Consider the following 27,999-nt stretch of genomic DNA (forward strand, 5'->3'; position numbering starts at 1 on the left):
ATTTAGTTATCCGAGAGTGTTCGGTCGGTACAATAAATAGTTGTCACCATCGCGTCAAACTGTCAAAGTCGAATCTGAGATTGACAGGAAAAATTTATCAACTCCCTAAAGGAGTTTATGAACAACAGCGAATTTATTTCATCCTAATACCAATAATTCAGGTAATTGATATCAAATTATTTTAATAAATAATAACTTCTAGCTAGAATGACGTTTAACAAAATTGTTAATCTAGGTTATGAATGTAACTTTATTTAACCGACCGACTCCGATCTGTTTTATCAACAATATGTTGTTGTTAATTTGAACAGGATGCGAAAGATGTCGACAGAGGTGTTGTTCGGCAGTGGCGGGATTCTTCACAAGGCACTGATGTTCATGATGAAACTTGGATGGATATCAAGGGTTCGACTTCCGGTTCTTACAATCGTTGCCTTGCTCGCCCTCGTTGGAAGGGTGGAATTAGAAATACACATCGATTAAATTATAGAAAAGAATGATTTCATGAATCTTTCATTAGAAAAAAAAAAAATGATCAGCTTCCAGATTCTTCGAGGAATATTAATTATTCCGTATAAATGATGAGAGCATGCAAAACTACGTCATTTTATCGGTACCACATCACATTTACGATGATGATATCGTAGCGTCTAATTTTACTACTAAAATTCAGATATGATTATCAATTATGACAATTAATACTCTGACAACATCACCTTTGTATCTATGTTTAATTAATTAAGAATAAGAATAATTTATGTTTTGTTTGATTGATAAATGATTATTAGTTCGTTATAATAATATAGTCTAACTTAATTATTGTATAATAATGACAAACTTTATTACATCAATTTATCGTCTAATAATTTAATACGTAAATACGTATACCTATCTTCCCTACCTCCCTAGAAAATATTTACCCGTCTATTTATACCTTCGTACTCTTTTACTGATTCGAAAAATTATTGAATCCTTACAGAATCAACGCACAACATTGGTAATTTAATTTCCCCGATATTTTTCCAATTTCCGTGAAACTGCGAAAATTGGTGGCTTGAACGGATCTATCTCGATTGTTAAGAACAATAATTATTATCGCTAGGGAAACCCTGTTTGATTGGTAAGACTTTGCAGGGTTTCCTATCGGGTATAAAGATCGTTGAGAAAGTTTATTCAATATCAGTCAACAACGATCTCATATACCTCTCGTAGCTCAAAAGAATTTTCTACGGCACACACAATTTCCGCGTATCCAAAATCTCATCGACCATGTGAGTGGTAGTTTTCCATCTTTCTTTCTGTCGTTTATTTATTCATGTAAAGATAAAATTCATTTAGATTTTTAATACGAACTTTTCTCAAAACTGTTTCATCAAGGCACGCCGCTGCTCTCTGTTTCCTATTCGCCTGCGGAATTTTATCCGACAAAATTATTAGTCCAACTTCTGCCGGCATCGCCGAAATTTTGAACGAAGTAGAAGAGGTACAAACTCCTGCACATCCGATAGTTCAGGTATGATTGTTTGCGTTGTATTTTAAAATTCGATCGAGATAAGGAAAACTTTCGACCTAATATACATTGCTTTATAATTAATTATCATTTTTTCCTCATAGGCGAATTCCTTCCGTGATGTTTTGGAGGATAACAACGTAGGGACGCCTTGTTATGTGGAATATCAAGTGGTTGGTTTATCGAAATAGTTCTTTTTTTCTTTTTTCTTGCGACTTCAATTAAATTTTTTATATCTTCGGGCTCGTAGAACTAATCTGAGAAGTCGTATAAAGGGGTTTTAAAAATTTTTATCTTGCAGACGAAACGTACTGCCGGTCGTTGCATCAAGTTAGCTCGCAACATTCGTGCCTGTGCCGCTGGATCTTACCTCGATCCCTTTCATCCGGAGTGCATGTAATCGTTGAAAGCAACAAAAATGCCACTGAAAATACCGAATGAAAAACGACCGAAAAACGTCCACACGGTACATCCGATCGTCCCTATTATTTATCATATAAAAAAATTGATTAAACTAAATGTTGAGCATGCACAATTATTATATTTTGTTTTAAGTTAATTTATTAATTTGCCTATTTATTGATATAATCATATATTATTATTTCGCCTTCATGATATAAATGTAAATATATATGTATAATTCAATTTAGCCGATGAAACGAACGAAAAAAATAAAAAATAATTACATACATTAATTAATAATTCGGCTTCGTGAATTGTAGTCAAGGTTTTCTTCTGAGCGTCGTGTGGGGAAAACTTATTTCTTTTTTTGGAAAAGTTGAGTTTCATTCTTCCTACAGCGAATTTAACTGCGTTACAAGTTCGCTTTATTATTTCTCTATATCGCGAGAAACTTCATTGTTTTTCGCGAAGACGGGGAGTAAAAATAAAGCAGGGCTTATCGTGAGCTGGTCTGTAGCATGATTCAATCTCGATGTCGACGCTCATCTTGAAGATTTCAGAAAGCTCCGTATAAAAATCGCCGGGATTTGTGTTCAATCAGACTCCGAAGTAAAAATAAAGAGAACGACTTAAGTCGTCGTGATTTTTCCACGTTACGCGCGTTGAGGTTTAATTTAATGTCGTTCTCACCCACGGCGAAGAGGGGATTTCGCTGCAGACTTTGAATTATTACGACGGAACCAACGCGATATATTCGAGGGACTCGAACACTGGAGGGGATACTATATAGACGACGATCTTAACTGCTCTCCTTATCAGAAGCGATACAAATTTTCGACATGAAACTTCGCACGTCGTTTTACGGCGTCGCGACGCTTCTGGCCGTCGTTATTTTATGTACAAAACAAGCGACCTCCGTGGACACGGGGACCGCAGAATTGGGTGAATAAAATTAATCGTACCACTTTTCAAGTTCTTTTTTTTTTTTCGAATATCTACATGGCACTAAAAATCAGGCGGTTTTTTTTTCAGCTAGAAGAATATCCGCTTTTTACAAAGCCGTTGACTTTATGGCCAGGAGACCTCATCAGATGAACGTAGATGCGGTTTTCGGGCTCACCCTATCCGAAGGTAAGAATCTTCTCGTTCAAGGGTTTGTATTGTAAAAAACAATCTCCGATTATACCGACGTCAATTTTGAAGAGAAATTTTCCTTATTTCTCAGCGCATCTAAATCGGACTCTGATTCATCCGAACATGAAATTATTCGATCTTCGTCTCTCGAAGATTCTATCGGAAGTCTTGGAAATTTCTCAACGTGCTCGGCAGCGAACGAAAACCGTCGTTAAAACGAGCAGCGCCGACACAGCGATATGTAAGGTGTACTTGAATCCGAGCTCGCGAAAATCGCGATTTATTCTCAAACCTCGGGCAGTTTATACTCTTTCGATGAATTTTCATCATTTATTTTCAGTGAATCGCGTGCTGAATCGGCCGGAAATTTGGACGTTCCCGATCGACTGGACTCTCGGTATGTTAGGGCCGAGACCGTCGCCAAATGAAAACACACCGTCTTCGATTTTGGCTTACTTTTCCAAGGGAACACCAAACGAGACGGAGAGCGATCGGTGCATGGCTCAACTGGCTGAAGACTCTTCCGAAGAGAATTGCCAAGTTTCGGATCAGTGCGCGGATATGCTAATAAAAAACGACGAACCTAAAGGATATCCGCTTTCTCACAGGCTGCTCTACGTCCAAGTCGCCAACGCGGTGAGTTTTCACTTTTTTTTTACAGAAAAACGGAAAATCCGACCGAGGTCACTCGTCAATTTTACATCATTCTATATCTTCAGTGCTTTCCCCTTTTTTATTTTAAGCTGGGATGCAGCGAGCGCGATTTTAAGCCGTTTAACAAACTGCTACCGGCTTACTGTACATCGATGTTGCAAGACGCGGTTGATTTGGAAGATGCGAACTTCCCTCTCATCTCCAGGGATCTGATCTGCGAGCAGGGTGAGAGGCGATGAATCTTTTACCGATTTTGAACTTCGCTGAAAAACTTTTCCCTTTTTTTTTTTTTTAATGTCCTTCGCTTCGCTGGGCCAGTCATTTTATGCGGTATGAACGGATATTTGGAATTCGCCAACGATCGTTATGCCGATTTGATTCTGAGCTGGCAAAATTCCGCCGGATGTTTCAGTTCTGTAGGGTAAGTCATGTCGATGTATCTGCTAAACCGCGTCTTCCGGAGCTGATTTTTGAGGGCGTTGAATGTTCCAGATTTTCAGAAAATGACGAGGTACGTCAAAGGAGATCGAAGAGGGAGAGCGAGGGGATGGATTTTGGGTGTGATAATCACGCGACTTCGGTCGGTGCTGCAAGTTTGGCTCTCCTCATTCGTCAATACGTCGAAACTTCGGCGTCGTAGAGCAATCGCCGTCCAAAAGAGAGAATCAGAATCGTTTTCAGCTGATATGGTAAAAAAAAAAAAAAAGAAAAAATCTTCAAACGATTACACATTTAATAAAAACGATAATAATTTATTCAATTAAATAATATAACAATGTTAGAAAATATATACGCTAGATAATAATATGAATCCGCGCGATGATAACGATCGTATAATGATTTGTGTCATGTGTATAATTGTGATGCTTTGGTGAAATTAGTTTTAGTCGAAGAAATATTTCTTTTTTTTTTTATTTTTCTTTCGTTATTTTTGAATATTTTCTTCGTTCATTCGTTACGTCTACGGCCTGCGGTAGTTGTAAGGTCTTCCGTAAGGACCCAGTCTTACGTTCGATTTTTCGTAACGTATCTCTTGGAAGAAACTGTAAACGACTAGCCACATGTAGACGTATACCACTGCGGGATAAAAAATATTTTCCATTAGTTACGCAATAATTGCTCAGGAGATTGGCTGACGTGATAATATCGCACGAACAGCTGTACCGATCAAATAATTATTGGAAAAAAAGAAAGTTCCACGACTTCCTTTAACACTTATTAGCCAAGATAATTAGAATCGAAAGTTCGCAGGTTCATTGAAAGCCACTTTCGCGGTTTTGTTTTTTTCTTCTCTTCAGCCAATTTCTAAATCAATCTTCACAATCGAATTTACTCACCGACTGATATCAGACCGAATATTATCCAAAGTATTCCTCCGATCGTATCGTAATTTATGAAGAGCATGACCGCCGTGTAAATAACGCTTACCAGAAGCGCAACGGCCAACATTATGCCCAATATCACCCAAGGGAGCATCAAGAAAGTATTTCTCTGCAACGAAAAAGAAACATCGATCAACACAGGCTATAAACATATAATTGCGATCGATCAACGCTTTCAGATTTAATCAGAGAGCGAAATATGATTGAATTGTCAAGTTCGATGACGTTGTATTGGATTAGTAACCGTTTAAGAATTGATTCGAAGAAAAAACGGAAATGAATTTCGTTTTTGCGCACACGAAAATCCTCTTCGTGGGAAAAATGAGAAACGAAGGGAAAATAAAAAAAATTTGTTACGCTCGATGAGTACGAATTAGACCAAATTTAATTACGCTACATCGAGCCGCTAATGAGCCGTTAAATTAGGTTCAATTATTTTACATGGTTCTGTTATACTCTTATGAACTTATTATCATTATTAGTACATTGGTATCATTATCAGAATTTCGTCACCGTTGTTATTTTAATTGAGAAAACAGTTCGGTGCAGTCTCATCATAGACGAGGTCAAACAAACAAAGTTATTCGTCAAACCGCTGCGCTAATAAGTTGAAAAAAAAAAAAAATATTTGCACATTTGTCGGATTACCGACGATCATTGCGACATAAATTCCGCTTCGTTCTTCAAAATTATAAACGCGTTTTATCCGTCTGAGGAATTCGCGTGACTTCGCGCTAAAGTTTATCGCTGTGGATCGATCGGAGGCGAATGAAAAAATAAAAAATCTTCTCGTTTTCTCGTCTGTTCCGTCTTGTTCGGCTATATACGTGCGGTTGATAATAATTAATGCGATATTCGTGATCCGATACGCATGAAAATGACGTTTAAATTCTCATCTCGTTTGTCACGATGTTTTATATTACGCAATTATTCGATGTGACCATATTCAGGGCCGTCAAGATCGAGGCTTGTTTTCATCGGTCTCTTACCTTGAGCGCTCCGATGATCAGTAAAGTTGAGATCAGTATCGTCATGCACAAATTTATCGCCAATATCAGCTTCACCGCCCATTGTGGAAGTAAATCGACGACGATCGTTCTCCATTCAACGTTCGTCGTGTACATAACAATCAATGAAATCACCGCCAGTACCTGAAGTTGAAAAATTTTTTTTAATTTTTAAGGAAAATGTTTTCGCAGATCATATTCGTCGATTTGATCGGACAATTTACTCACTATTCCGGCCACTCCGCTCACTAGTGTTCCCGTCTTCAGCGAGCAGCATCGGCAACACGTCGTCAACTGCATCCTGCTGCGAAAGAGAATATATTGTTAATCTGACGAAAGATTTATGGATGGTTCGTTTTATACGTGCAGAAATCAAGGATTATCGCGCAAATGTACATATATGAGAACGCGCACGATTTCATTGTCAATATCATTAGCGGTATCTCGGTTGATTCTCTTATTTCCATTTGAATTGGGAGAAACTCGAGCGCTGACATAACTTTCAAAGAATTCGATTAAAATAGCGTGTGCGCGGCTCCGAGTATAACGTTTATACTTGTAGCGTGTATAATAGCGGCGTGAGCGCGTTTTTCTGAGGTCGTTTCTTTTTCTTTTCTCCAATTTTTTTTTTTCCCATTTTTCTCTTTTATTGTTTATTCGGAATTCTGCGGCGTTGGATTCGCGGTTGATGATTTACGGTTTATCGTATCGTTTTTGGTTCTTTTTTTTCTCTCGGTCTCAAAAGTGCCAGACCTAGTTTTATCGACCTTGACACGGTTACGATCTCAGGATCGGGGCTGCCTCGTAATGATTTTGCGGTCAGATCCTGAAATAAAGTTATGCATCATCCGAATGCACTTTTGTACTGTTATTACGCGTGTTCTCGGTATTCGTCGCGGTCATTTTTTAAGACCGGAAAATCCGTCTTTTTCTCTCTCTTTTCTTCTCTCGCCTATTTTCCCTACGAATCTTTCACGATTATCGTAAAATAATAGCGAGTTATTTTCCCAACTAATCTACATTTCGGCGGGCGCGCATTAAATCCGGATCTGGAAATGGGTCACAGTCAGAGACCTTCGCTATTTTAGATTCTTCTCATTCTCTCGGTTCCAATTTTTTTGATTTCTAGCGTCCCTGAGATCCGGACGCTATTTTTTTATCTCCTCAATTTTCTCAGAGATCCTCATTTCTATGGCTTTTTGTTCTCCGAAGAGCACCTGACGTTTTCAAAAAGTAATCTCTGAGTCTGAAAAACTTTTTTTCATCCTCTCCTTTTTTCAAGTGTGTTTGCGCGATGCTTTTTACTCGTCGGATTCCAGCAATGGGACAGTTTTGAGCGGAAAAAAATCGGATGAATTTCAACCGATCGATGCGTCGAAGTTGGGAAAAAGAATATTTCTGCGACATTGAACTTTTCAACGTCTCTCGGGAGAATAAAAAGAAAGGAAGCATCTCACGGACGACTAGGTTCAGCTGTTAGCTCGCGTACGACGCGTCGTTCGGAGTAGAAACGAGAACCGGTGTACCGTGTACATGACCGTGAAGAAGGAATAAGGCGACATCGTTCAAGAACTCGGTATACCCGTAAAACGCTCCTCATAAGGAATGATCCCGCGTACCCCGTTTGCCTCGTGCAAAATACACAAAAGTTATAATAATGATGATTCAATAAAACAACAAAAATAGAGGTATAGAAAATACTTGTTCACGTCACGCGCCTTCACCCACGGGAGTTAAACGACCGAATCACCCGTACAACGATTTTCCCTTCCCACCGCAATTTTTGTCTCATACCCATAAACGGAAGAAGCTTATCGTCGCACGAATTTCGCTTTGTTCGAACTGAAAAATTTACTTTACCATCACAGAATACGTTTTACGGTTCCACATTCGTAAAAAAACCAATTTCCCTCGGTTGTAAAAACAGCCCGATCGTTGTTCCGACGTGAAAAAATTTATCGCTGCTGCGTGAACAAAAAAAGTTAGAATAAATAAATAAATACAACAAATTTCGCTCGTATATTTATAGCCGGTGAGTAAGCACGTGGTAAAACGCGAGTTTAAAAATAATCTACACATAAACCACTTATGACGAGGCGCGTATTGGGATTGCATCGGATCTAGACCGTCAACTTTTGACCCTGTGAGACTCTGCGATTATTTTTTTCTTTTTCTTTTTTTTCAATTTTCATTTCTCCTCCTCACCGACACTCGCAACGATTCGAATAAATCCCTGTCGATACTCACTTGCGTTTGTGCGTGACTTTTTTTTTGTACCAAATCTGTTTGAATTTTTACTCTCAAAAAATTGCAGAAACACTTCGGATCTTTGAAGACACCTTTCGAGGCGCTACCGACTATCCATGGGGGATTTTTTTGTAGGAAGCGAGCGTTTATATCGGGGCGGTAAATTCTGCGCCGTTGATCAACGTGCTTGGTGGCTATCCGGATTTAAAATTGCGCGCAGATCGTCGGTTAGCACAGTCCGATCCGAAGAGAGGATGGCAAGAAACTGTGCCAAGAGCACGACGGACTCCGCGCCAAATGCGCGACTGTCCAATACAACGTTCGACTTTGCTCTATACCGAACTACGTTTTACTACACATAGACGATAGAACACGACCCGTTACACGTCGCTGAAAAATTCACTCCGCAAATAAATTACTATCCGCAAATATGTGAATTGGAAGAGAGAGAAAAAAAAAAATTAGTTAAATTAACGCGCCAAGAAAATTGCGTATAAATAATAATTGCAATTGTACGAAACGCTAGGCTTCGATTTAACGCGGACACGTAGCGTAGCTGCTACATGGGCGTTGTTAGTATTTTAACTTTGTACGGTTCGCAGGTGGATGACGTAATTTTTAAATTATAACGAGGTGATGACATGCACGGTAGTTTATTTCTTCAATTTTTTTTTCTTTTACTCGTGTGCGTGGAACGTTACATTTTCCGCGTTACCATCGGTCTCGGTTAACTCTTCGCGCGTTTCTTTGGTCAATTTTTCTTGCGGAGGGTTCGAAAAATGATCTCCCTTTTTTTTTTTCTTTCTTTCTCTTCTCATCCTTTACCGAAAGGGCAAGCTTTTACGGCCGATATAAGGTCAGGGGAGGGTACGAAGAGCGAGGAAAATCGATATTCGGCTAGTGGGTGCAGGTCGTATGCCATTAGCAGATGACGCGTCTATAAATAAATAAATAAATCAGTAAATGGGATACGTCGTTTGAGGCGTAACGTGACGTTACCGCATGCGGTGACTGAATTTTTTTTTCAAATAGGTGCAACGTGCGACGCGAGCGAGCGAGATAGGGAGGGAGAGAGAGATTTGAGTAAAAAAAAAAAAAAAAAACAGAGAAAGAGAAAGGAAAAGTCAAAGAAGACAAAAACGATGAAATAAAAAGGTTAATCGCATACGAGAACTTCGCTAGCGCATAAACTCGATGCAGCTAACGTTACATGTTAGATCCGACTAGCGAGGAAGCAATGAGATAATGACTGCTCAACTCCCACTCGAGACTCTTTCAGCTACTGGTCTGCGGATCGGACATTCTAAACTGTATACGGTGTACACGTGTTACGTAACGAGTAGATACGTGCGTCTTTATCTCCATTTGTACTCGCCATTTACGTACGTGTAAATGGCGATTTAGATTCTCATGAAATATGCCTTCGATACGCCGAGTATATGTGCGTTGGGATTTCTTTTTATTGGTTCTTTTTCTGAATTTTTTTTTTTTCTTTGGATTCCGATCGCGACATCCGACCGGTGCAAAGTCTGGATGTATGTGGAAGAAATTGGGTTTAGCAGAAAAAAAAAAAAAAAAGAAAAAGAGATTCAAAATTGCCGACGTACTCGTTACGCCGAATATCTGTGTAACGCATTATACGATGATGTAATAATTAAATCGTGCCGTGGATACGGCATCGTAACGTCTGCTGAGAAATGCGTACCGTGTGTTAAAATATATTGGGAGTTTTGAGATAAAAATGAGGAGGAATTTTCGTACAGGTTTTTTTTTTTTTTTTTTTTTTATATATCCAGATAGAGCTGAGCTAATAATATTTGTTGTTTTGAAAACGACGATTTTTTTCATATCTCGCTTAAATTGAAGACAGAATATGAATAGGAACAGTTTTTTCATTGTTTCGTGTACGATTTCGCGTAGTTCGTGGCAACGAAGGCTGCAATTTCAGTCGATAGTTTTCGGATCGGACGAGGTTTCAAAATTTTCTTTGTCATCCAAATTATAATGCGGTTGATAATCACTACTGTAAGGTTAACGCATTAACTCAACATTTTTCTAGCATCGATTAAATCCAGATTTTTCAATTATTTCGTGAATTCGATTCGACGATGAACAGATCGCTGGGGTCTGGTGGCAACCTCGACAGGTTGGGGTCGCTTAGGGTATCCCCGAAGCGACGAGGAACGGGAAATACATGCCTCACAGACGAAACGGGCTCAGAGAAATCGTCGGGATATCGACGCACACCGAATTGATAATCATGGCTCTCATCGGGATGGTGAACAAAAAAAAAAATCAACTATTTTTCAACAAACACACGACCGATCATTCGTTCGATTTTTCTCTCTATCTCGTTTCCAGACGAGAAACCTCATGGATTCGTTCAGGTTTTCCTGGAGCAACAACGTGCAGAAAATTTGGGATTTGCCGGGTCCGGAACCGTCCTTCTCAGCCAAGTATCATTTCGACTATTGGCTGAAAACCGGTTAGCGAGTTCAATCGATTTACGCGCGCTTGTTGTAAGCTAAGTGGTAATTAACCGGTGACCTCGGTGAGCCGGCACTGGGTCAATTTAACGCCGTCGTTTTGAATCGTTCCGATCGTACCGAGTGCGGGGAGTTCAATCGGGTGAACGCGTTCACCTACCGAGAATTTCCACCGTCTCGAAGAGAGAACTCTTCCGACCGTACCGTAACCCGCGGTGCGTACGCGCCTCGTGGTTAAAATTCGATATCTTCTCTCCGGGATCGTCGGCCTCGTCTCTCGCGTTATTTAATATCTTTCGTTACGCTCGCTAACCGAGCGGAGAACAAAGCTGGAAAAAATTCACGCGCGAGATCCGGTTTATTTTAGACCCGATATACGCGCCTCGCTTTTCGCTCCGTAAAAAATCCCCTGGAGATTTGTCGAAAAAAATTAAAAAAAAAAAAAAAAAAAAAAAAAGAAAAACAGGGATAAATCAAGGGTGACGATCGTTGCAGTATTGTCGTTCGTCGTGTGGTTCAGAAATTCAACGACCCACGTTCACCTCGTCCTCTACGTTGTGATGATGTACACGGTATTAACGGGAAAACGACCTAGCCTGATGTTGCCGTGGTTGTGGCTTCAGATGCTGAAGAACATCACCACCGATATAATTTGTCTAGCCGTCGGAGCTCTCCTGTGTCTTGTCCTGCACTCCTGCGGCATTCTGGCCGTGGAATTTCTCGTCGTCGGCGTTTTATCGACCAGTGAGTCGGCCGCTGAATTTCTATTCTCTTCGTCGGAAGAACGCCGTTCCTAATCGCTCCCCCGTTTACAGTGCCTTCGGTCTACCTGTGGCGTCGTTTGAGAGCGTATTACAACAACCTCTACTACGCCCAGATCGACGGTTTTGCGGAGCCCCCGATCCCCCGCGAAAAATATCGATCTTTCGCTCTGGCGCGGCGTCGCAGGGCCTCGAAGTCCCTCGACGGTACGATTCCGCTGTTGATCGCCGTTAACGATCGGCCGAGGATCGGCAGCTGCGTTACGTACGACGAATTTTTCGGCACCTCCAACTGGGAGGAAAAATCGGACAAGGAGATCTCGAAGTCCCTCACCACTCTGCTAACCGCGGAGAGTCAGGACTCCGACGAGATCGAGGAGGATTCATGCCTGAAGATCATCGAGGACGACAATTTAACACCCGCCCAAAAAACGCTCAGGATATTGGGGATCGCTCGCGATGTGGTCGAGCCGGACGAGGCGCGATTCAGCAAGACGACGTCCACGGACGATTTGGGGGACGGAAAAGCGGAGTCCCTCGATTCCTTCGACGAAACGGAGATGAGGCTCTCGCTGTTCACGATCGTCGGGGCGGCCCTCGAACCGCGAACCGTGGGACTCCAGGTGAACCTCGAGGGCAGGCGGGGGAAAGAGGCTTCCGAAACGGAGGGTAAATCGGACCGGAAGGGTGTTAAATCGAAGAAATGCGCCTGCTGCGAGGAAACCAAATGCGCCGACGACGATTCCGATTCAAATTCCGACGATGAGGAGACGGGGAAAAATAAAAACGATCGAGGAATCACGGATCGTTCGAATTGCTGCGATCGCAGCCGACCCGAAAACGCCGAATGGAAGAAATTTTCCGACGGAAATAAGGAAGCTAAGACCGGAAGTGAGAACGGAAAGCATTCGACGCGTTCCGCTTCTTCTTGCCTGCAAGCTCTGGTGGAACGGGACGGTATAGTGTGGACAAATTTTCGGGAAATAAACTTCGTTTCCGTCATTGAAAAGTCGCTCTGCGGTCGGACGGGGTCCTTCAAACTTCAGAGTCAACGCGAGGCTGCCGAAGAAGAGGAGATATCGAATTTTGGTGTAAAAAACAGCCAGCGGGAAGCTCCGGATAACATTTTCAAAGACTGGCCGAAATTCGACGACGACTCGTGCCACGGGAAAATTATTCCCGAGCGGGAAGACGGCACTAAATTTACCGAGAGGATCGGCCTCGAATCTCGTCATTTCGGAGAATTATTTTCCGGACCAAAGTCCGCCAGTTTCGGAGCAGATTCCGAAATTCTGGCGCTCGACGCTAGCGACGTTTTCAACGAGAATTCCGGGGTTCGGAGTTTTAACTCTACGACAGCGAACGCCGAGCAGCTGACAAGGCCCGAGCAGGACTCCTACTTCGAGTCCAGTTTTCAAAGGCATTCCGACATGTTCGACGACTCGACACACGCGAGAGGGAATCTCGAGGCGCCTTTTAAAAGCCCGATGTGTCGAATCGACGATCGTCGCAACGGTTGGGAATTAGGGGCGAAAACTTTCGCCGGAAATGATGTCGACCGTGTCCGAGATAGCTACGAAATAATTAGGCGCTCTAAAGAGCAGTTCTTCGATTCTCGGGCTCACCAGGGCGTGAACATCGGTCCCAAACTCTCACTCGCCTCGAAAAAATCGCCAACGAAACGTCGGAGCGCAAGTTGGGGGAAAAAGTTCTCCCCCTCGTTCGTGAGCGTTGAAAAAAGCGAGGAGTCCGGTCGAACGCACCCAACGAAAGACGATTACGGGCCGTGGATGACCGGTGAAGATCACGAGACGGCTGACAAATCGGAAAAACGTTCGAACGATCGACGGTTACCGGCGAGTTCATCGCGATCGAGCAAATGCAGGGAAACTCCCGAGGAACGCGAGGAGAGAATGATGCGGGCGTTGAAGGCTTACAACGAAAAAACGCTCGTCGAGTACAAGAGAGAACTGGAGGCTCGCAACAGTCAGGGAACTAGTTTCGGTTCCACTCTACATCACGACGTGGCCGAGACACCTTCACCTCCGCCTCGCCAACGAATCGTCGACGAACTGGACCCACTCAAGTCAACCGCCAGCACCTGCGGTATCCACTTCAAGCAAGGAAATCGGGTCTCGGTTCCCGGTCTCGTCGCGCCGGAAAGAGAATTGATCTTCAACTTAGAGAATCGCTACGGGAAACTGACGAGATCGAAACCGGCCGATTCCACGACCAACGCGGGTCTGGCTGGAGACCGCGTCGACGTGCAGAAAATTAAACCTGGCGACGAGACGTCGGCGACGCGAAAGCAGCTTTCTAAGTACAGCAAATTCGTCAGAGGGAAAGATGATCCCCCGGATATAGCGGATTCCGGATCCTGCAAGCGGATCGAAGGACTCCGGAGGGGGAGAGACTTGGACAGGATCTTGGCGCGAGAGGATATAAGATCGGAAAATGTTGAGGTGTATTTTTTAGACCGCTCTCGAACCGGCGATACGACGTCGACGGGCGAGAATCTTTCCTTGAGAACGATAAAATCGTTCTCCGGAAATCGGGCGGCCGATATCGGCTCCGCGGCGTCATCGGACATCATCGCGTCCGAAGGTGCCGCTCCCCAAACTGTACGGGAGATCGATTCGAACCCCCGAGATGAAAGTGCGGGCCGAGGAAAAGCGGTGGAAAAAAGCTCGCCGAAATCCACGAGGGAGGTCATCGAACTCGTCGACTGGTCGTTCCGACTACCGATACCCGTCGAGGGTGGTTTACAAAGAACTAGAGAATCTTTCAACAATCTGACGAGGACGATGCCCAGATACGAACGTAGCCCGGAACGTGACGACATGTTTTACAAAAATACGGAGAATATATTGCGGTTCGCTTTTGCCAACGACGAAAATTTCGAGGGTGGATTTTTCGCGGTTGGATCGTCCGAGGATTTCACCCTAGGAGTTGAGGAGTTTTTGACAACAGCGGCGTCGGGATATCGCGGCGATGATTTTGTCTGTCGGCCGGAAAGCGAAGAACTTGCGAACGGGGATTTTTACGGGGGCATTTCGCTCCCGAATTCCGAAAAACCGACCGAAAAAACCTCGACGATAACATCTGAGCAGGTCAGACAAGCGCTGGAGGATGTGATCGCCTGTCGCCCGGGTATCGTGGATCGTTTCGAAGAAAGCGGCGAGGGAATTCAGAGCGTCGCGTTGAAATTCTTCGACGATTTTCCGATCAGTGAGAATTTTTTAAAAAACGAATCTTCGAGCCTCGCAAAAATCGTGCCAAGGAGTTTGACGGGCTCGGAATTCGCTACTGGATTCGGGACTCTGTTTATCTTCAACGCCGCTCAATCGGTAGCCGGAAAAATGAGGAAAACCGTGGAACAGACGACGTCGACGGCGGGGGAAAACGGCGGAGCGGAAACGGTGGAGAATTTCACGGAACGTCCGTCGACTTCCGCCAACTCGAATTTCGGCAACGACGAAGACGGGTGGATGTCGAACGCCGGTGGAAAAAACGCCGAAAATCGCCGGGTGGTCATCGACGCGGACAGCTCTCGAGGAAGCGAAACATCTTCCGTCGAAAAACTGAACGATTCGTTTCGAAACAGCGATAAAAGATTGCTGAGGAACTTCTCGTCGGACTCGGTGATCTCCTCGCTTTCCGACAGTCTGAGGAGACAAAATTTCCGGCGCAACGTGATCGTTTCCGTTTTCGTGCACGCGATAAACGACGGAGGTAGTGAAATGGGAGTCCTTGAAACCGACCAGGAACCGGTCGAGTCGCAATCTGCTACGGGAAGCCATCGAGATAATCGCGAAAGTAGACGAGTAGAGGCTGCGGAGATCGTTCGCTCGGCGAAGGAAACGGATGCGTCGGAGATAAAAAAAGGAGCTTTTTCCATCGCCGCTGACGACGCAACGCGCTACGCAGTGCGGATGGAAGTCGTCCCGGGAACAACCTCGTCGAAAGAAACTTCGGAAAATCCTCAACCGAGTCCGGAACCCTCCCTGAAATATTCCAGCTGGGAAAAGATCTTACCGAAGACTGAAAAAAAGAACGTCTTCAAACCGAAGAAGGCTAACGCTGATCGAGTCTCGTTCAGGAGAGTGATCAAGGTCGTTAAATTGGTGGAAGACAACAGTCTGGATTTTTTCAGCGCCAGACCCGTTCCCCAAAGAGGTCGAGGACTCTCCTCGGGATACCTAATGGATTCCGACAGCGACGGTAACCTCACAGTTTCGCGTACCTCCAGTCCCGTTTCTCTCGACTCGATATCGAGCCAGAATTCCTACGAAAATGAGCCCGAAATTCCCACGGGAATTTTCGAAAACTCGTCCAACTCCCCGGCAGCTCGGGAACCTCCTCAAAAATCGCGTTCTCCCTCGACGATCGACCTCCAAGGACCTTCCGGAGCAAGGACACCGGAATTCAGGATATTGGGATCCGATACTTTGCCAACGAGCGGAAGACTCGGACATTTGTCGTCGGTAGACGCAGCGGGAATCGAGACAAAATTGAAGGACGTCATGCGACAAATTTTTCTTCATCAGTCGACCGCGGGACCCCGAAGGACGAGCGGTCTCCTCACCGTTTCAAAAACCGCCAGTCCGATCTCGATTTCCCTTGAGAATAAAATCGCCGATCCCTCGATCGACCGCCGCCAGGAAATCTTCGACGCCGAAGAGGAGGTCCTCAAAATAATGGACGAAATGATATTCGCTGTCGTGTTTTCACCTGCGACGAGAGACTCGAATTTCGACGGCGCTTTCCGCACAAACCCTCGAAAGTCGAAGGTCAGTCTGAGGCACGCGGCGATCGGAACCGAATACGATCTGGAGGTATTCAAGGACCTGGTCGAGTCGTTCGCCAGATTTCATGGCGTCGGGGGCGAGACTCTGATGAGGCGAGTCTCCGGCGGACGCGATGCAAAAGTCGCCGATTCCAACGTGGAGCTTTCGCCGTTCGAAGAATCCGAGCCGGCCGAAGAGGAAGCGAGTCGCGAAAACAATGTCCAGCCGGAATTCGCGAGCTACGACAGTTTCGACAGCAATTATTCAATGTCCAAAGCGAATCGGTCGGCTGACTCTCCTTCCCCCAACAATTCCATTTCCGATCACACGTTCTTAGAAGATTTCCCGGAAGACGGGAGATCGCAGGTGACGAGCCCGACTCGTTCCACCCTCGACGGCAGCGAGTCTAACGGTGAACGCAAAAAAGTATCTTCGTCGAAGAAAACTGGGATACCCAGACCCGTGAAAGGGAGTAACTAGTCCCGAGGAGATTCGGAATCGAAACGATTCGTCTTAGAAAAAAAAAAAAAACAAACAAATTCATTCTCTCGTCCGATTTAGTAAAAAATAATTGGACCGGTTTAAGAAAGAAGAAAAAACCCCAAAACGTATCGAAGATCTTATGTACAAAATAATTAATAAAATACATCGTCCCGTGTAAAATTGACAGACGAAACGCGACCTTCGAATAGGTCAGCACGTCTCGTCGTAGCTCTGTTCGGACGGCGGTACGACGTAGTTCGGATCGCACACCGTGTTCTGAATCGCCTGTTTAACGTTCGCTCTGAACAGTCTGTAGTTAACGTCCCCCTTGTCCAGCCGGTCGTACAGATACAAGGGCAATTTGTTGGACAGAACCCAGACGCTCTGTTCGGGTTCGTGGTCGATCTTTATGTCGTTCGGGAACACCAGGGACACGTTGCTCTGACCTATCACACCTAAATTCTGCGGTATGTATTCCTTCCTCGAATCCCAGCACCACACCGAGTCCCTGGTAACCATGTTGAAGAACATCACGCCGTTCCTGTCCATCGCCGAGCCGGAAGAGTGACCGGAATATTTAGCTCGCTGTTTGCCGACGGGGACGAACATCTCCGGGTTATTCTCGGCGGCGTTCTCGTCCCTCAGTACCGAGGTGGATACAGCGAATTCCCGGAAACTCGACATGGGGTGGAAGAATAGGGTGCGGTCGTTGTTGACGTCTATCGGGCTCAGCGAGAGACCGAAAATTCCGTCGGTCCATTGAAAATTCAGACCGTGAAACTCGTAGCGCGAGGAGAGGGGATCGGGAAAGAAGAAGTGGTGCTGGATGCGGAACGAGGAGTCGTTGAACAGGTCGTAGACGACGATTCCGAAACGCCATACGTCGGCCAGGTAAGCGAACGCGTTCTCGCACTCGCCGTTACGCACGTCAACCGCAATATTCGAGTACAGAGAGTCCTGTTTCGCGAAGTCCTCCGGCAACGTGTACTTCTTTATCAGCTTGTCGCTCTTCAGATCGAAGATAAATACCTCCGGTGGGCAAGTCTGCTTCGGATCGGACGTCACCTCCGTCTGTCCCGAGTCCAGAACCCACAGGCGATCGCACTCGTCCACTTGCACCCTGAACACGGACGTCAGACCCTCGCAGTTTCCTGAAACGATTCGTCGCACGGCCTCCGATTAACGCGGGGGCTTTGCAAAAAAGAAAAAATTTTTTTTTTTCCAAAAAGTCTCGTCACCTGGATCGTGCCACGCCCACGACGGATAGGGGCGCAATCTGGGGCTGGCTTCGGTCGGGTACCTCGGAACGGTAGCGAGGGTGGCGGGTATCCCTTTCTTCCACCTGGGCAGCGACAGGAATATCTTGTCCCCCCAGACCTCGACGCCCAGAGGCAGACTGTTGTCCGGCTCGTAGTGACCGGCCGCTATCGCTCGCTCCCTCGAAACGACGCTGTCGAATTCGAAGTCAACGCTCTTCCACGAGTATACCTGAAAAACGGACGTACGCGATGTTGGAAAAAAATATTCATCTTCTCCGACGACGCGTGCTTTCACTTTTTTAACTTCCATTTTTAACAACAGAGCGTATTCGCACAATGCGAACGGGGGGGGAGGGGGGGATAGAAAAAAATTTCATACCGTTACGCAATTGGAACGGAGACCTCGTTAATTGTATGATCTTCGAGCGTCGTCGCGAGTACGACCGCAATTTCCCCCGACAATTGAGTACCCACTGTGAATTCACGCGAGTTCCCACGAATTGAGATTTTTATTGCCAGCCGCGTGATACTACCACAGTTCCGGGGTCGTAGGATTAGTGACCGTGAATACCGTTGCACGACTTCGGAGAAACGTGTCGAGAAATCGTCGGTCACGATCACGACGATTTCTGTCGCGTAATTAGCAGCTAATTATTTTCACGTCACCTTCTCCATAGCCGGACCGGCGTACTCGTCGTTGTAACCGTCGTTCTCGTCCCGGGGGTTGTACTTGTAAATTTTTTTGTACTCCTCGGCCCTGATCTCCACGTTGCCAAGGTCGGAATTCGGATTGTTCACGCGGTTCTCGAATGCTCCGAGTTCTCCGTCACCGGAAAAATCATCCCCCGCACCTCTGGCGAACGGTTGGGAAGGAGACGCTTTGGATTCGCCCACGGATCCCAGGAACCTTTCGCTCTGCGATGGAGAGAACAGAGAGAGAGAGAAAAAAAAAGATTAGTCACGAACAGTCTGATATGGGATCGTCGGTATCGGTATGGGTGGTCAGCTTGCCGAAGGTTCTAAAAATCCGGTCGGGTCCAGAGGCGGTAAAAGTTCTTGCGAAATGACGTCCGGTCTTGACAGAGCTCCGATATTGTGCGTTCCGATCAGGGACATCGACACGAGCCATGGAATCACGTTCGCCATGCCTGAGACACGAATGAGGAAAATTAAACGAATTGTACAGTTATCGTGACTCGGTGGAAATTATCGAGCCAGTCATCGTATACGACAACAATGAGTGCTCGGTTTCGTTCGAGAATCGGGTTTTTGAAAATTTGAAAATAAGAAGGATAGAATATTTGAAATCGATTAAATCTCACTTGCGCTCGTATCGCCGGAATTAACTCCGCTCACGTTCGAATATATTTTTCACACCTCACTCGATCGCGTTTGTTATTGATCACAGGAGACTCGCGTATACGAGCGAAATTTATACCCCGATGCTCTATACGGTGTACGAGATCGTATTGACGTATATTCTTCGAAGGTACACTCGTCTCCGTGAGAGCAGCTAGAGAATCCCTACCTTTCTCTCGCGACTCTGAGAACCCTGAGCTATTTTTTTTTTTCCCATTCTTTTTTCGAACGACCTGTAGAGTCGGAGACTCACGGACGGTCCGGCGAAGAAGGTGGATGAATGATTTTGAAAAAAAAATTGAGCAAACCGACGGCCGTTCGAAACCAGTCTTTCAGGTAGATTCAGAAAAATGAGCGAATCCGTGCTCGGTGAAGGTGAATGAATTTCCAATTTCACTCGAATCGAACGTCCAGCGAACGATTGATTGCAACGAAACTCCGTGTAACTCCGGTGATTACGATAGGTTTTAATTTCTCGGATCTGACGGAGGGGGAAAAAAACGAAACAAAAATCTCGCAAAAACGAGTCACCGAGTTTCGGCGGATGGAAAATCGCGGAAATTCGTAACAATGACAACGTCGTCGCGAAATCATCGATTCGTAAAGTGCCGACGCGAAACAGATACGGCCAAAGAAACCGGGCGTCTCGGAGCCGATTTACATCATTTAAAATTATTTATTCAACGTTACTCGCAGTTGACGGGTTTTTCGTACATTTTTTTTTTCATCAGCGGGGGTGCCGGTTATGTAGTTTACGGTCGTTTCGTTGCGCAACCCGCCGGCGATCGCGTTCGGTTCTCAAATCGTACAGCCGTTACGATCGGACTCAACAAAACGCCGTAAAAGTGGGTCAAAAATCGCGCCGCGCAACGTCTGTAAATACGATGTAATATTAGACGTCGCGTTCGACGTTCGACGGATACGCGTCGTTCGAATTTTCATCGAGATTCGAGGCGAATATTTGTCGCTCAATTTCTGCGACGGAACGTCTTCCGATAGCGTGAAATTCGAGCGTCGATTTTTTCGGGTGGGGAATCGTCGTTCGGACGATCGCAAAAAACCGCTGATTAACGGGCGTCAATATTGTAACGTAGCGTCGGCGGTCGTTCGTCGTCGTCGACGAAAGACGGGCCTTTAAACCGACTGCAAAATAAGTAAAACAGAAATCGCAACGAACGGCCGATTTCGCAACGATATTCCAGTGCAGTGCCTCCGCTGATTGTGAGTTAGAAATTGCTGAAATTTACGTAACAAATTTGCATACGTATCGAAGAATGGCCTATAAAAACGATCGCAACGTTCTTTCGAATAACCCTTCCACACGCGTCCACTTCGTCAACTTTAACGCCACAGTAATAAAACTTAAACGTGCACCTTAGAATACGGAACGCTGATAATATCGTAATAACGTTTTCAACGTTCTACTCACGTCCACCGTTTCCAATTTTTAGGCCGCGTCGATTTTTCTCCAAAAATTCACCGTGGTATCCGAATATCCTCGGACTCCTCCATTCCTCCGGGCTGTTCAATGAGCGAAAAAAATTTTCGGACCTGTCCGAATTACCCGTGGGATTCCATCCGTAAATCCAACCGCTACCGTCGGGATCTTGATCCTGTTTTTTCGCGGTTTTTCTCATCTTGCATTTCTGTAAAAATGAAATGAAATTTTCACGAATAACGACAAGAACGATCACCGCGATATACACCGCGTCGCAATAACCGTGCACCTGCTGATGTACGGTATACGTTTTACATCAACTTTTAATCGTCGTTGTATAATTTACGTTGGCACGAGTTATTTTATCGCGCCGCATGACGCGATTTCTAAATTATTAACGTTGTAATAATGTGCATTTCTGATGCGTGTTTTGTCAATTTTTTTTCTCGCACATTTATGCATGCTTCATGTACCGTATGGTAGAAAAAAAAGCATTTAGCAGACCGTAACTGTTGCGCTATCGGTAGAATCGGCACGATGAATACCTTGATAAGAAAAAAAATTAATTCAACCCGTCTTACAAATGGGTATTTGTTCTTTTCTTCTCTTCGTCGTAAGGTTACATGCGTTTTAAATTTATTCCCATGCACACCGTCGCGTGCATCCCACTTATTTACACCATCGCCGTAAAACAACCGTCATTGTCATTAATACATTCAACGGACACGGGCTCATTTTTTTAAGCATCCAACGAATCCAAACGCTTCAGGTAACACGCGAGTAATTTCTCCGGCTCTAATCGCTTCCCGTAAAGCGACCCGATCGGTCACACGCACTCGACACGTCCGATTAATAAAATTCCAAGAGGAAATAAAGCACGATCCATTGGGTACCGAAAAAAATTCGCAACTACCATTCGAGTAATAGGGGAAAACGGGTCTATTATCTGGTTGACTAGCCGCCCCGCGGATCGAAGTCTGTTCGATTATTACTTTTTCAAACCCCAAGAAAATTTGATTGGTATGCAAGCGAGTAATGATGTCAAATTACAGTCATCAGTATTTTATGTATCAAGTTTTTCATTCGTCTAATTTTGGTCTTTTTTTCTTTTTTTTTTTTCTTTCCTGTATTCCTCGGGCGACACTCGTATAATGCCCATATATATTCCAGTTAGTTGGAACACGGGGAGAGATACTCGGATTTTATTTACCGCATGCAAAATTGAAACTACGCAATTGAAGAATTCTTACTTGTCAGGTATTATGTTCACTTTCCAACGTGGCTACACTCCAACAATCCCATGACAGAGCCGCGGCTCTCATGAGAACGGCATTTTCAAGAGATGTGTGTACGCTGTAGTTCCGCGTTAATTCCAGCTTCCGGCAGAGAACTGATCACGTAACTTGTATATATTCATATATGCGAGGATGTATTATGAGCGATGGTTTTACCGAGCTTCCTTGTTAATTTTTTCTCCAAATCTTTCTCTTCTTCTTTGAAATTTTCCGATACCTCGAAGATCAACGCCGGGACGTACGAGTCTGTGTTGCTTTTTTTTTCTAATTTTTGAGAAACTTTTGAATCGAAAAATTTTTCTTCGATTAAATTACACACACCGGCGAACCAGAGACTCGGGTAAAATTAGATAGGCGCGTTTCAAAAGGACAGACGAATTTCTGTGGAACGGAGACTCGTGACCGACCCACCTGGAGAAAGCCTGGAGACTGATATTATTGTTCCCGTATTTCTATCTTCTGGTAACCGGCATTCTTTAACGGACCGTGGTCAACTCTTCCTCGCTACATTTTATATATATATACCTTGGGTAGGTACGGTTCGTGACCGAGGGAAAAAAATATATAATTAGCTAAATAATACGGTTAATTATTTTTCTATCATTTGATTAAAAACTATTGATATCATATCTCGTGTTTCAGATCATAATCGGACTCCCTATATCCTTGTAGGTAATCAAGACTTAGATCCGATCGTCGATTGCGGGAACCGTTTCTTCCTTTGAAATTTTATTCTCTTTCTTCGTTTCTCAAAAATTACCCGCAAAGAACGAACACCTACGTGCACCTCGTGGCACGCGCGTTTACGCAATCTGATTATAATTCCCACGTAATTCTTCACGGTAGAAAGAAAGAAACGTAACGCGTCGAATTACATCTCTTCATTACCATCGAAAGACTTGTACATGTAACGAGCTATAACGCCGATATCATCTCGTCGAATGAAAAATTACCCTGATTTGCATCTATACCGATAGTTTTAATTTTTCTCTCTTTTTTTTTTTTCCCATCCACTCACACGTACGTATGTTCGGCACGCGTGTAAACGGTGAGTGAATTTTTTGATTTTGAAATTCGAAAGAATTGTTCTATTTTATTTTTGTTGTTGTTTTTTTTTTTTTTTTTCGTTCTCGGTTTCTTCCAGACCGGTTTTCGTATTCGATGACGTGACTGGAACGCGCGGCGTCGCGGAGTGTGGCTATATTATAGGGAGCGTTAAAAAAAACTCGTTGTAATATGAAAGTAAAAGTTCTCAATCACGATCAGTCCAGCGGGCCAGACGTTCTCACCGGGCGAATTTAGCACGTCCGAATACGGAGCGGACCATTCCGGATTAGGCCTTAGACTCAGTGAGATCGTGACCTTAGCTTTTAATCGTCGGAAAGTAATCCAGATCTTCTCTTCCATGTTTTTTTTTTTTTCTCATCGAATTTCAAAGTATATCAGATATCGTTAGATCCGTGGAGATCGATTAGAAAACTCCGTAGTGAGATTAAGTATGGAGGAGAAATACGGGAATGGAAATAAATTTGTGACTGCCATTATTTTTTTTTTTTTTCATCATTTCCAGAATCTAATTCTAAAAATATACGATCGCCAGCTCCTGTTTTTCGGAAGGGCGTTCAGTAGTGCGGATTTCCGCACTTGCTTCGTCTGACCAGGGAATCGACGGGTTCGAAGAGTATCCTGAAATTAACTTCGGAAAAATCCATCGTACCGAGGGCAATTTTTTGGTACCTGTTGGAAACGACGGAGAGACTTTCCGTACCGGGGTAATCGACGATCTTCACACCGCTCGTGAATTGCAGGAGATTTTCATCCCGGTAAACGATATCCTGAAAGAAAAGAAGAAGAATAAGAAGAAGAAACTTCTCGTTAAGAAAAATAATCGCGTCGAAACGAAACACGCGTAATTTTTTAGGCTCGCGGTACGGACGTCATTATTTCCGCTTGCCACCGTCACGGTGAAGTAAAAGTAGTAAAACGATATTAACAAAAAGGAAAGAAACGTCGCGACTCTGGTCTACAATTAGATGAGGAGATGCTCTTGCGAAACGAGGAACGTCCACCTAATTCTCCGGCCAGCGTCTCTCGATTATTAAAAAGTAAAATTGAGTAGCTCACTCACCACGTTCCTCTCGTTCATCGGGGTCCTCGTGTTCCAGCAGGCGATCGCCGTTTGGCTCGTGAGTCCGAAAAACAAAATTCCGTCTCTCGACGCGGCCTGGGAGGCGGCTTGACTCGGAAAAGTGTAATTATACTTGAGGTAAGGGACGTCCTTCTCGGAGTGCAGAGATCGATGGAGATCTTTCAGCTCTATCGAGTACTCGTTGAGGGAAGCCAACGGCCGGAAGTACAAACGTCTCGGATTCGATCCCAATCCGTTGGGCACGGCGAGCCCGAAAATTCCGTCCGCCAGATAAAAACTCTCACCGGCTATCGTCAACGTCGCCTTGGACGTTTCGGCTTTGAACACCTCCATCTCTAATCGTCGCAATTTCTCCCTCGCAACGTCCAAAACTATCAAACCGCCACCCTCCACGTCCGCCGCGTACACCTGAAAATAACGTATCGCTCGGAAATGGAAGAAGAAGAAAAGAAAAAAATAAAATAAAATAAAAAAATGACGCCACATTCGAATCGAACGGCGAGCTCAAGATCCATTCATTACCCACGAATTTCTGCACTGATCGTCGCTCTCTATAGCCGGTGTGATCAGAAGTCCCTCGTTTTTCATGTTGTTCGCGTAGTTTGCGGGTATCGGAATTCTCCTTATCAATTTATCGCTCGCCAAATCGAAGACCAAAAATTGAGCGTCGCAAACGCCCTTTTGTCCGCTGTCCAGTACCCAGAGGTGTTGGCAATAGCCGGGCTGAAAAATTTACCTCAAACGTTTGTTTCTAATTTTTTTTTTTTTCTTCTTTCCCAGTTTTTCGTTCCTCCGTAGCATCTACCTTGTAATTGATTATCGTCCTCCACACGCTCGAGATACCGGAGCAGTCGTTCTTTTTATGCCAGGACCAACTCGGGTAGGGTTTCAGCAGGGGACCTCCGGCTCCCCTTCTTCTGGAAACCGTCGATAGGGATGCGGGTACACCGGGAAAACGTGGTGTAGTCACGAAGATCCTTCCATCTTCGAGGGACGAGGTCGAGCGATTAATTTTTCACTCGGTGAATCGGATTTAATTCTACTTTTTCCCCTTTACTTACCCGGTGCTCGATCCGAGTCTATCAGGAATACTTGGGTGTAATTGTAGTCCCCCGAATCTATAGCGTTTCGCTTCTGCTCATCGCTTCGCCAGAGGTAGTCGATGTATTTCCATTCGTGAAGTAATTTCATAGTTTGCGCCGCGGCGCACGAGAGTATCGCGAAAACGATTAAAAGCGAACACCGCATGATCGAATGTCAGACTATTTCGGCATTCGCGAAAATTAGGTCAGGATTCTAGCCACAGTTATTTATTTGTCCGTTTCTTTACGTTCTTCCGGTGCGAAATGCGAGCGATTCCAATTGCTTCATTTTACGAAGCTCACGTTTTATTTTATACTTTTTTTCGAACGGATATCGCGATAATTATACGTACGCTTTATCACTCGCAAAACACGCTCGTCGAGGTAACTTTCTGAGAAAGAAATATCTATATCGCCGTATAATTTCCATATTTCGAATGTAATTTTGTTACGTGCATCGCGTACACACGATTCCAAAAAGTTTACAACAACATTTCTGACCTTTGCTGTCACCTTCTCAACGAACTGCGAATTAATGTCGTTAAAAAAATGCGTCAATTTTTCCTCTCTCCTTCTCACGTTCCGAACAATTTTTTCTTTCTTCCATTTCTTTCAAAATCCAATTCCAGGCGAATCTACTTCGTCCAGTTTTTGGGCAGGTTAAAAAACTCATCAACGTTTCAGCGAATTTATTAATCATTTATTCATTTATTTATTTGTTTTTCAATAAATTCACGTGATCGTAAGGAAAATTTATGCGTCGCCTCGTAGCGTATCGTTTCCCAAGGATATCGAGGCGAAAAAAAAACGATTAAAAATAAAAAATCCCCGATCGTTACGGGAACGGTACCAGAGCACGATCAGCTGGCACAGCTACCGGTATCTCGCAGGGCGTGTCCTTGACGAGATCGACAAGGTCGGCTGTTAGTACTCTGAAGTTCACTTCGTCCACGTCGTAGACACCGTCGGCGATTAATTTCTGCTCCCTGTTGGAAAGTAATACGAGAATTTCCCTGCCCCAGTCCGGTTCTTCGAAAAATTTCACCGTCGTAACGAACTGAAGAGTGGTTTCGTTCTGCGCCAAGGTGCCCTGGAATCGGTTAAAACGAAGAAATGAAAGGCGGGAACGATAAGAAGGGAACGCGGATCCTTTCGACGCGTTTCGAATCGTTGCACCGATTTTCACCACTCACCAAACTCTTCAAGGGGACCATAGTGTTCCAGCATTTTATGCTGGAGTCCGTGGAACCTTTTACCAGAATACCCTCCCTCGACACGGCCACCGAAAGTCCTCTAACTCCGTCCGGAATCACTTGGGATTCCGGCCCATAGTAGCGAACGGGGGCTCCGGATATCGAGTCGTGGAGTTCCGATGTGCGAGCCACTATGCCGTCCGTACTCTGAGGACTGAAGATGAGGTATCGCTCCTGCGAGTACAGTGGAGCGTTCAAAGTGGCCGCTGTGATCCCGAGTTTCAGGTCGAAGGACACCCCCGCAACGGTCATCGCGGTGTCGTTTCCCGTTGGTTTGAAAAAATCTTCACGAACACGCCAGATTTTCTCACCGTTCCAAATCAGGATGCTGTCGGTCCCGATTTCGGAGATGTAGACCTGGGCGAATCGGGGTATATTTATATATCGCGAGATTAAAGGAGGCGGACGTTATTCTTCGCTTCGTTGTTCGGACGATCCGAAATCAGAGGAATCAGGTATTCGTATACAAACCCAGGTGTGCCCGCAGTCTCGACCGTACGTTTCAACGGCCAATATCGCCAGTCGACCCGTAAGAGTCGGCGGACTATCTTTCGCCAGACTTTCGGGAATCAGGAAGGACTCGATCAATTTGTCGGTTTTCGTGTCGAAGGCAATTATGAAAGGTGGGCAAGGATCCTCGTCCGGTCCGTTCGTACCGTCGTCGACCAGCCAGAGCCTGTCGCATTTGTCGAGCTGTTGGATGATTTTTCATGGTTTTTATTTCACGTAGTCGCTCGAAAATCGTGACGGCAAATAAATTTTTCCTACTCACGATCACTTTGCTCACGCTTTTTATGCCCGAACAGTCGTCGAAATTGTACCATTCCCAGCCGGGATAAGGTTGCAGTAGCGGACCACCGTCGCCAACTTTCGACGATATCGTCGAGAGACTCACAACGCTCGGGACCAGGTACTGGGGAGTGACGATCAGGACTCTACCGTCTGCGGAAATGGTAACGTGTAATGGTCGATTTTTCGTTTGGCTATCCAAGTTCCGAGTTGGAGCGAAAGTGATCACACGATACCTGGGAAATACTGGACGTCGGACGGCGCGATCTTCGTCGGATCCCAACCCCAACAAAGTTTGTCGTGCATCTCATTTCTCCATATGTATTCAATGTACTTCCATTCGTAGGCGGTCTTCAGTTCGGTAAGACACGTGCCGGAGGAGGCGAAAAATATCGCAATCGCCAGGAACGCGAAGCACAAGTTGGCCATTTTTTTTTGGAATTGCCGTTTCTTCGTGTACCTTTGGTTGATAGAAACGACCGTTCAATGAAAATTGAAGAACCGCCGGCTCCGTTTTATACA

The 27,999-nt window shown here is 44.8% G+C and overlaps 7 protein-coding genes and 1 long non-coding RNA gene across 12 annotated transcripts; 4 read left to right on the forward strand and 4 right to left on the reverse strand.

The window, feature by feature from the left end:
• The first annotated feature begins 19 nt into the window (after window positions 1-19).
• Window positions 20-469, forward strand: LOC125500554. Its single transcript, XR_007277930.1, has 2 exons — window positions 20-161; window positions 312-469. It is a non-coding gene; the product is annotated as an uncharacterized LOC125500554 (long non-coding RNA).
• Window positions 470-1,159: 690 nt separating this feature from the next.
• On the forward strand, window positions 1,160-2,143 carry LOC105693774. The gene is made up of 4 exons (XM_012413902.2): window positions 1,160-1,271; window positions 1,378-1,513; window positions 1,615-1,683; window positions 1,812-2,143. Coding segments are annotated over exons 1-4 (306 nt in total). The 5' UTR covers window positions 1,160-1,269; the 3' UTR covers window positions 1,911-2,143.
• A 548-nt stretch (window positions 2,144-2,691) lies between these two features.
• LOC105693857 (UPF0764 protein C16orf89 homolog) lies at window positions 2,692-4,470 on the forward strand. Its single transcript, XM_012414065.3, has 7 exons — window positions 2,692-2,854; window positions 2,945-3,043; window positions 3,138-3,287; window positions 3,387-3,682; window positions 3,790-3,925; window positions 4,019-4,121; window positions 4,193-4,470. The coding sequence occupies exons 1-7, from the start codon at window positions 2,752-2,754 to the stop codon at window positions 4,338-4,340; spliced, it is 1,035 nt and encodes a 344-aa protein (XP_012269488.2). The 5' UTR covers window positions 2,692-2,751; the 3' UTR covers window positions 4,341-4,470.
• LOC105693858 lies at window positions 4,432-9,570 on the reverse strand. 3 transcript variants are annotated; one of them, XM_048653528.1, is made up of 5 exons: window positions 9,505-9,570; window positions 6,318-6,393; window positions 6,072-6,233; window positions 5,038-5,191; window positions 4,432-4,777 (listed from the first exon to the last, which is right to left on the reverse strand). In XM_048653528.1, exons 2-5 carry the CDS (start codon window positions 6,387-6,389, stop codon window positions 4,662-4,664), a joined length of 504 nt encoding a protein of 167 aa, XP_048509485.1. In that variant the 5' UTR covers window positions 6,390-6,393; window positions 9,505-9,570; the 3' UTR covers window positions 4,432-4,661. The 3 variants fall into 3 exon arrangements, with proteins under 3 accessions (XP_048509485.1, XP_012269492.1, XP_012269489.1); XM_012414069.3 differs by lacking the exon at window positions 9,505-9,570 and adding an exon at window positions 8,337-8,675 and having other exon boundaries at window positions 6,318-6,390; XM_012414066.3 differs by lacking the exon at window positions 9,505-9,570 and adding an exon at window positions 8,337-8,671.
• A 677-nt stretch (window positions 9,571-10,247) lies between these two features.
• Window positions 10,248-16,853, forward strand: LOC105693860. Of its 2 annotated transcripts, XM_048654697.1 has the most exons (3): window positions 10,248-10,614; window positions 10,698-11,566; window positions 11,638-16,853. In XM_048654697.1, exons 2-3 carry the CDS (start codon window positions 11,383-11,385, stop codon window positions 16,848-16,850), a joined length of 5,397 nt encoding a protein of 1,798 aa, XP_048510654.1. In that variant the 5' UTR covers window positions 10,248-10,614; window positions 10,698-11,382; the 3' UTR covers window positions 16,851-16,853. The 2 variants fall into 2 exon arrangements, with proteins under 2 accessions (XP_048510654.1, XP_048510655.1); XM_048654698.1 differs by having other exon boundaries at window positions 10,248-11,566.
• A 121-nt stretch (window positions 16,854-16,974) lies between these two features.
• On the reverse strand, window positions 16,975-22,628 carry LOC105693750 (protein yellow-like). 2 transcript variants are annotated; one of them, XM_048654699.1, is made up of 6 exons: window positions 22,160-22,628; window positions 20,901-21,117; window positions 19,124-19,260; window positions 18,779-19,027; window positions 18,092-18,341; window positions 16,975-18,004 (listed from the first exon to the last, which is right to left on the reverse strand). In XM_048654699.1, the coding sequence occupies exons 2-6, from the start codon at window positions 21,106-21,108 to the stop codon at window positions 17,064-17,066; spliced, it is 1,785 nt and encodes a 594-aa protein (XP_048510656.1). In that variant the 5' UTR covers window positions 21,109-21,117; window positions 22,160-22,628; the 3' UTR covers window positions 16,975-17,063. The 2 variants fall into 2 exon arrangements, with proteins under 2 accessions (XP_048510656.1, XP_048510657.1); XM_048654700.1 differs by lacking the exons at window positions 20,901-21,117; window positions 22,160-22,628 and adding an exon at window positions 19,435-19,594.
• A 1,100-nt stretch (window positions 22,629-23,728) lies between these two features.
• On the reverse strand, window positions 23,729-25,723 carry LOC105693762 (major royal jelly protein 1-like). The gene is made up of 5 exons (XM_012413890.3): window positions 25,415-25,723; window positions 25,159-25,337; window positions 24,876-25,076; window positions 24,333-24,761; window positions 23,729-24,039 (listed from the first exon to the last, which is right to left on the reverse strand). The coding sequence occupies exons 1-5, from the start codon at window positions 25,599-25,601 to the stop codon at window positions 23,827-23,829; spliced, it is 1,209 nt and encodes a 402-aa protein (XP_012269313.2). The 5' UTR covers window positions 25,602-25,723; the 3' UTR covers window positions 23,729-23,826.
• A 390-nt stretch (window positions 25,724-26,113) lies between these two features.
• On the reverse strand, window positions 26,114-27,962 carry LOC105693765 (major royal jelly protein 1-like). Its single transcript, XM_012413893.3, has 5 exons — window positions 27,714-27,962; window positions 27,461-27,630; window positions 27,160-27,381; window positions 26,629-27,045; window positions 26,114-26,525 (listed from the first exon to the last, which is right to left on the reverse strand). The coding sequence occupies exons 1-5, from the start codon at window positions 27,904-27,906 to the stop codon at window positions 26,271-26,273; spliced, it is 1,257 nt and encodes a 418-aa protein (XP_012269316.3). The 5' UTR covers window positions 27,907-27,962; the 3' UTR covers window positions 26,114-26,270.
• Between the last annotated feature and the right edge of the window lie 37 nt (window positions 27,963-27,999).

The sequence above is a fragment of the Athalia rosae genome, chromosome 4 (assembly GCF_917208135.1).
Source record: "Athalia rosae chromosome 4, iyAthRosa1.1, whole genome shotgun sequence".
NCBI classification, from domain to species: domain Eukaryota; kingdom Metazoa; phylum Arthropoda; class Insecta; order Hymenoptera; family Athaliidae; genus Athalia; species Athalia rosae.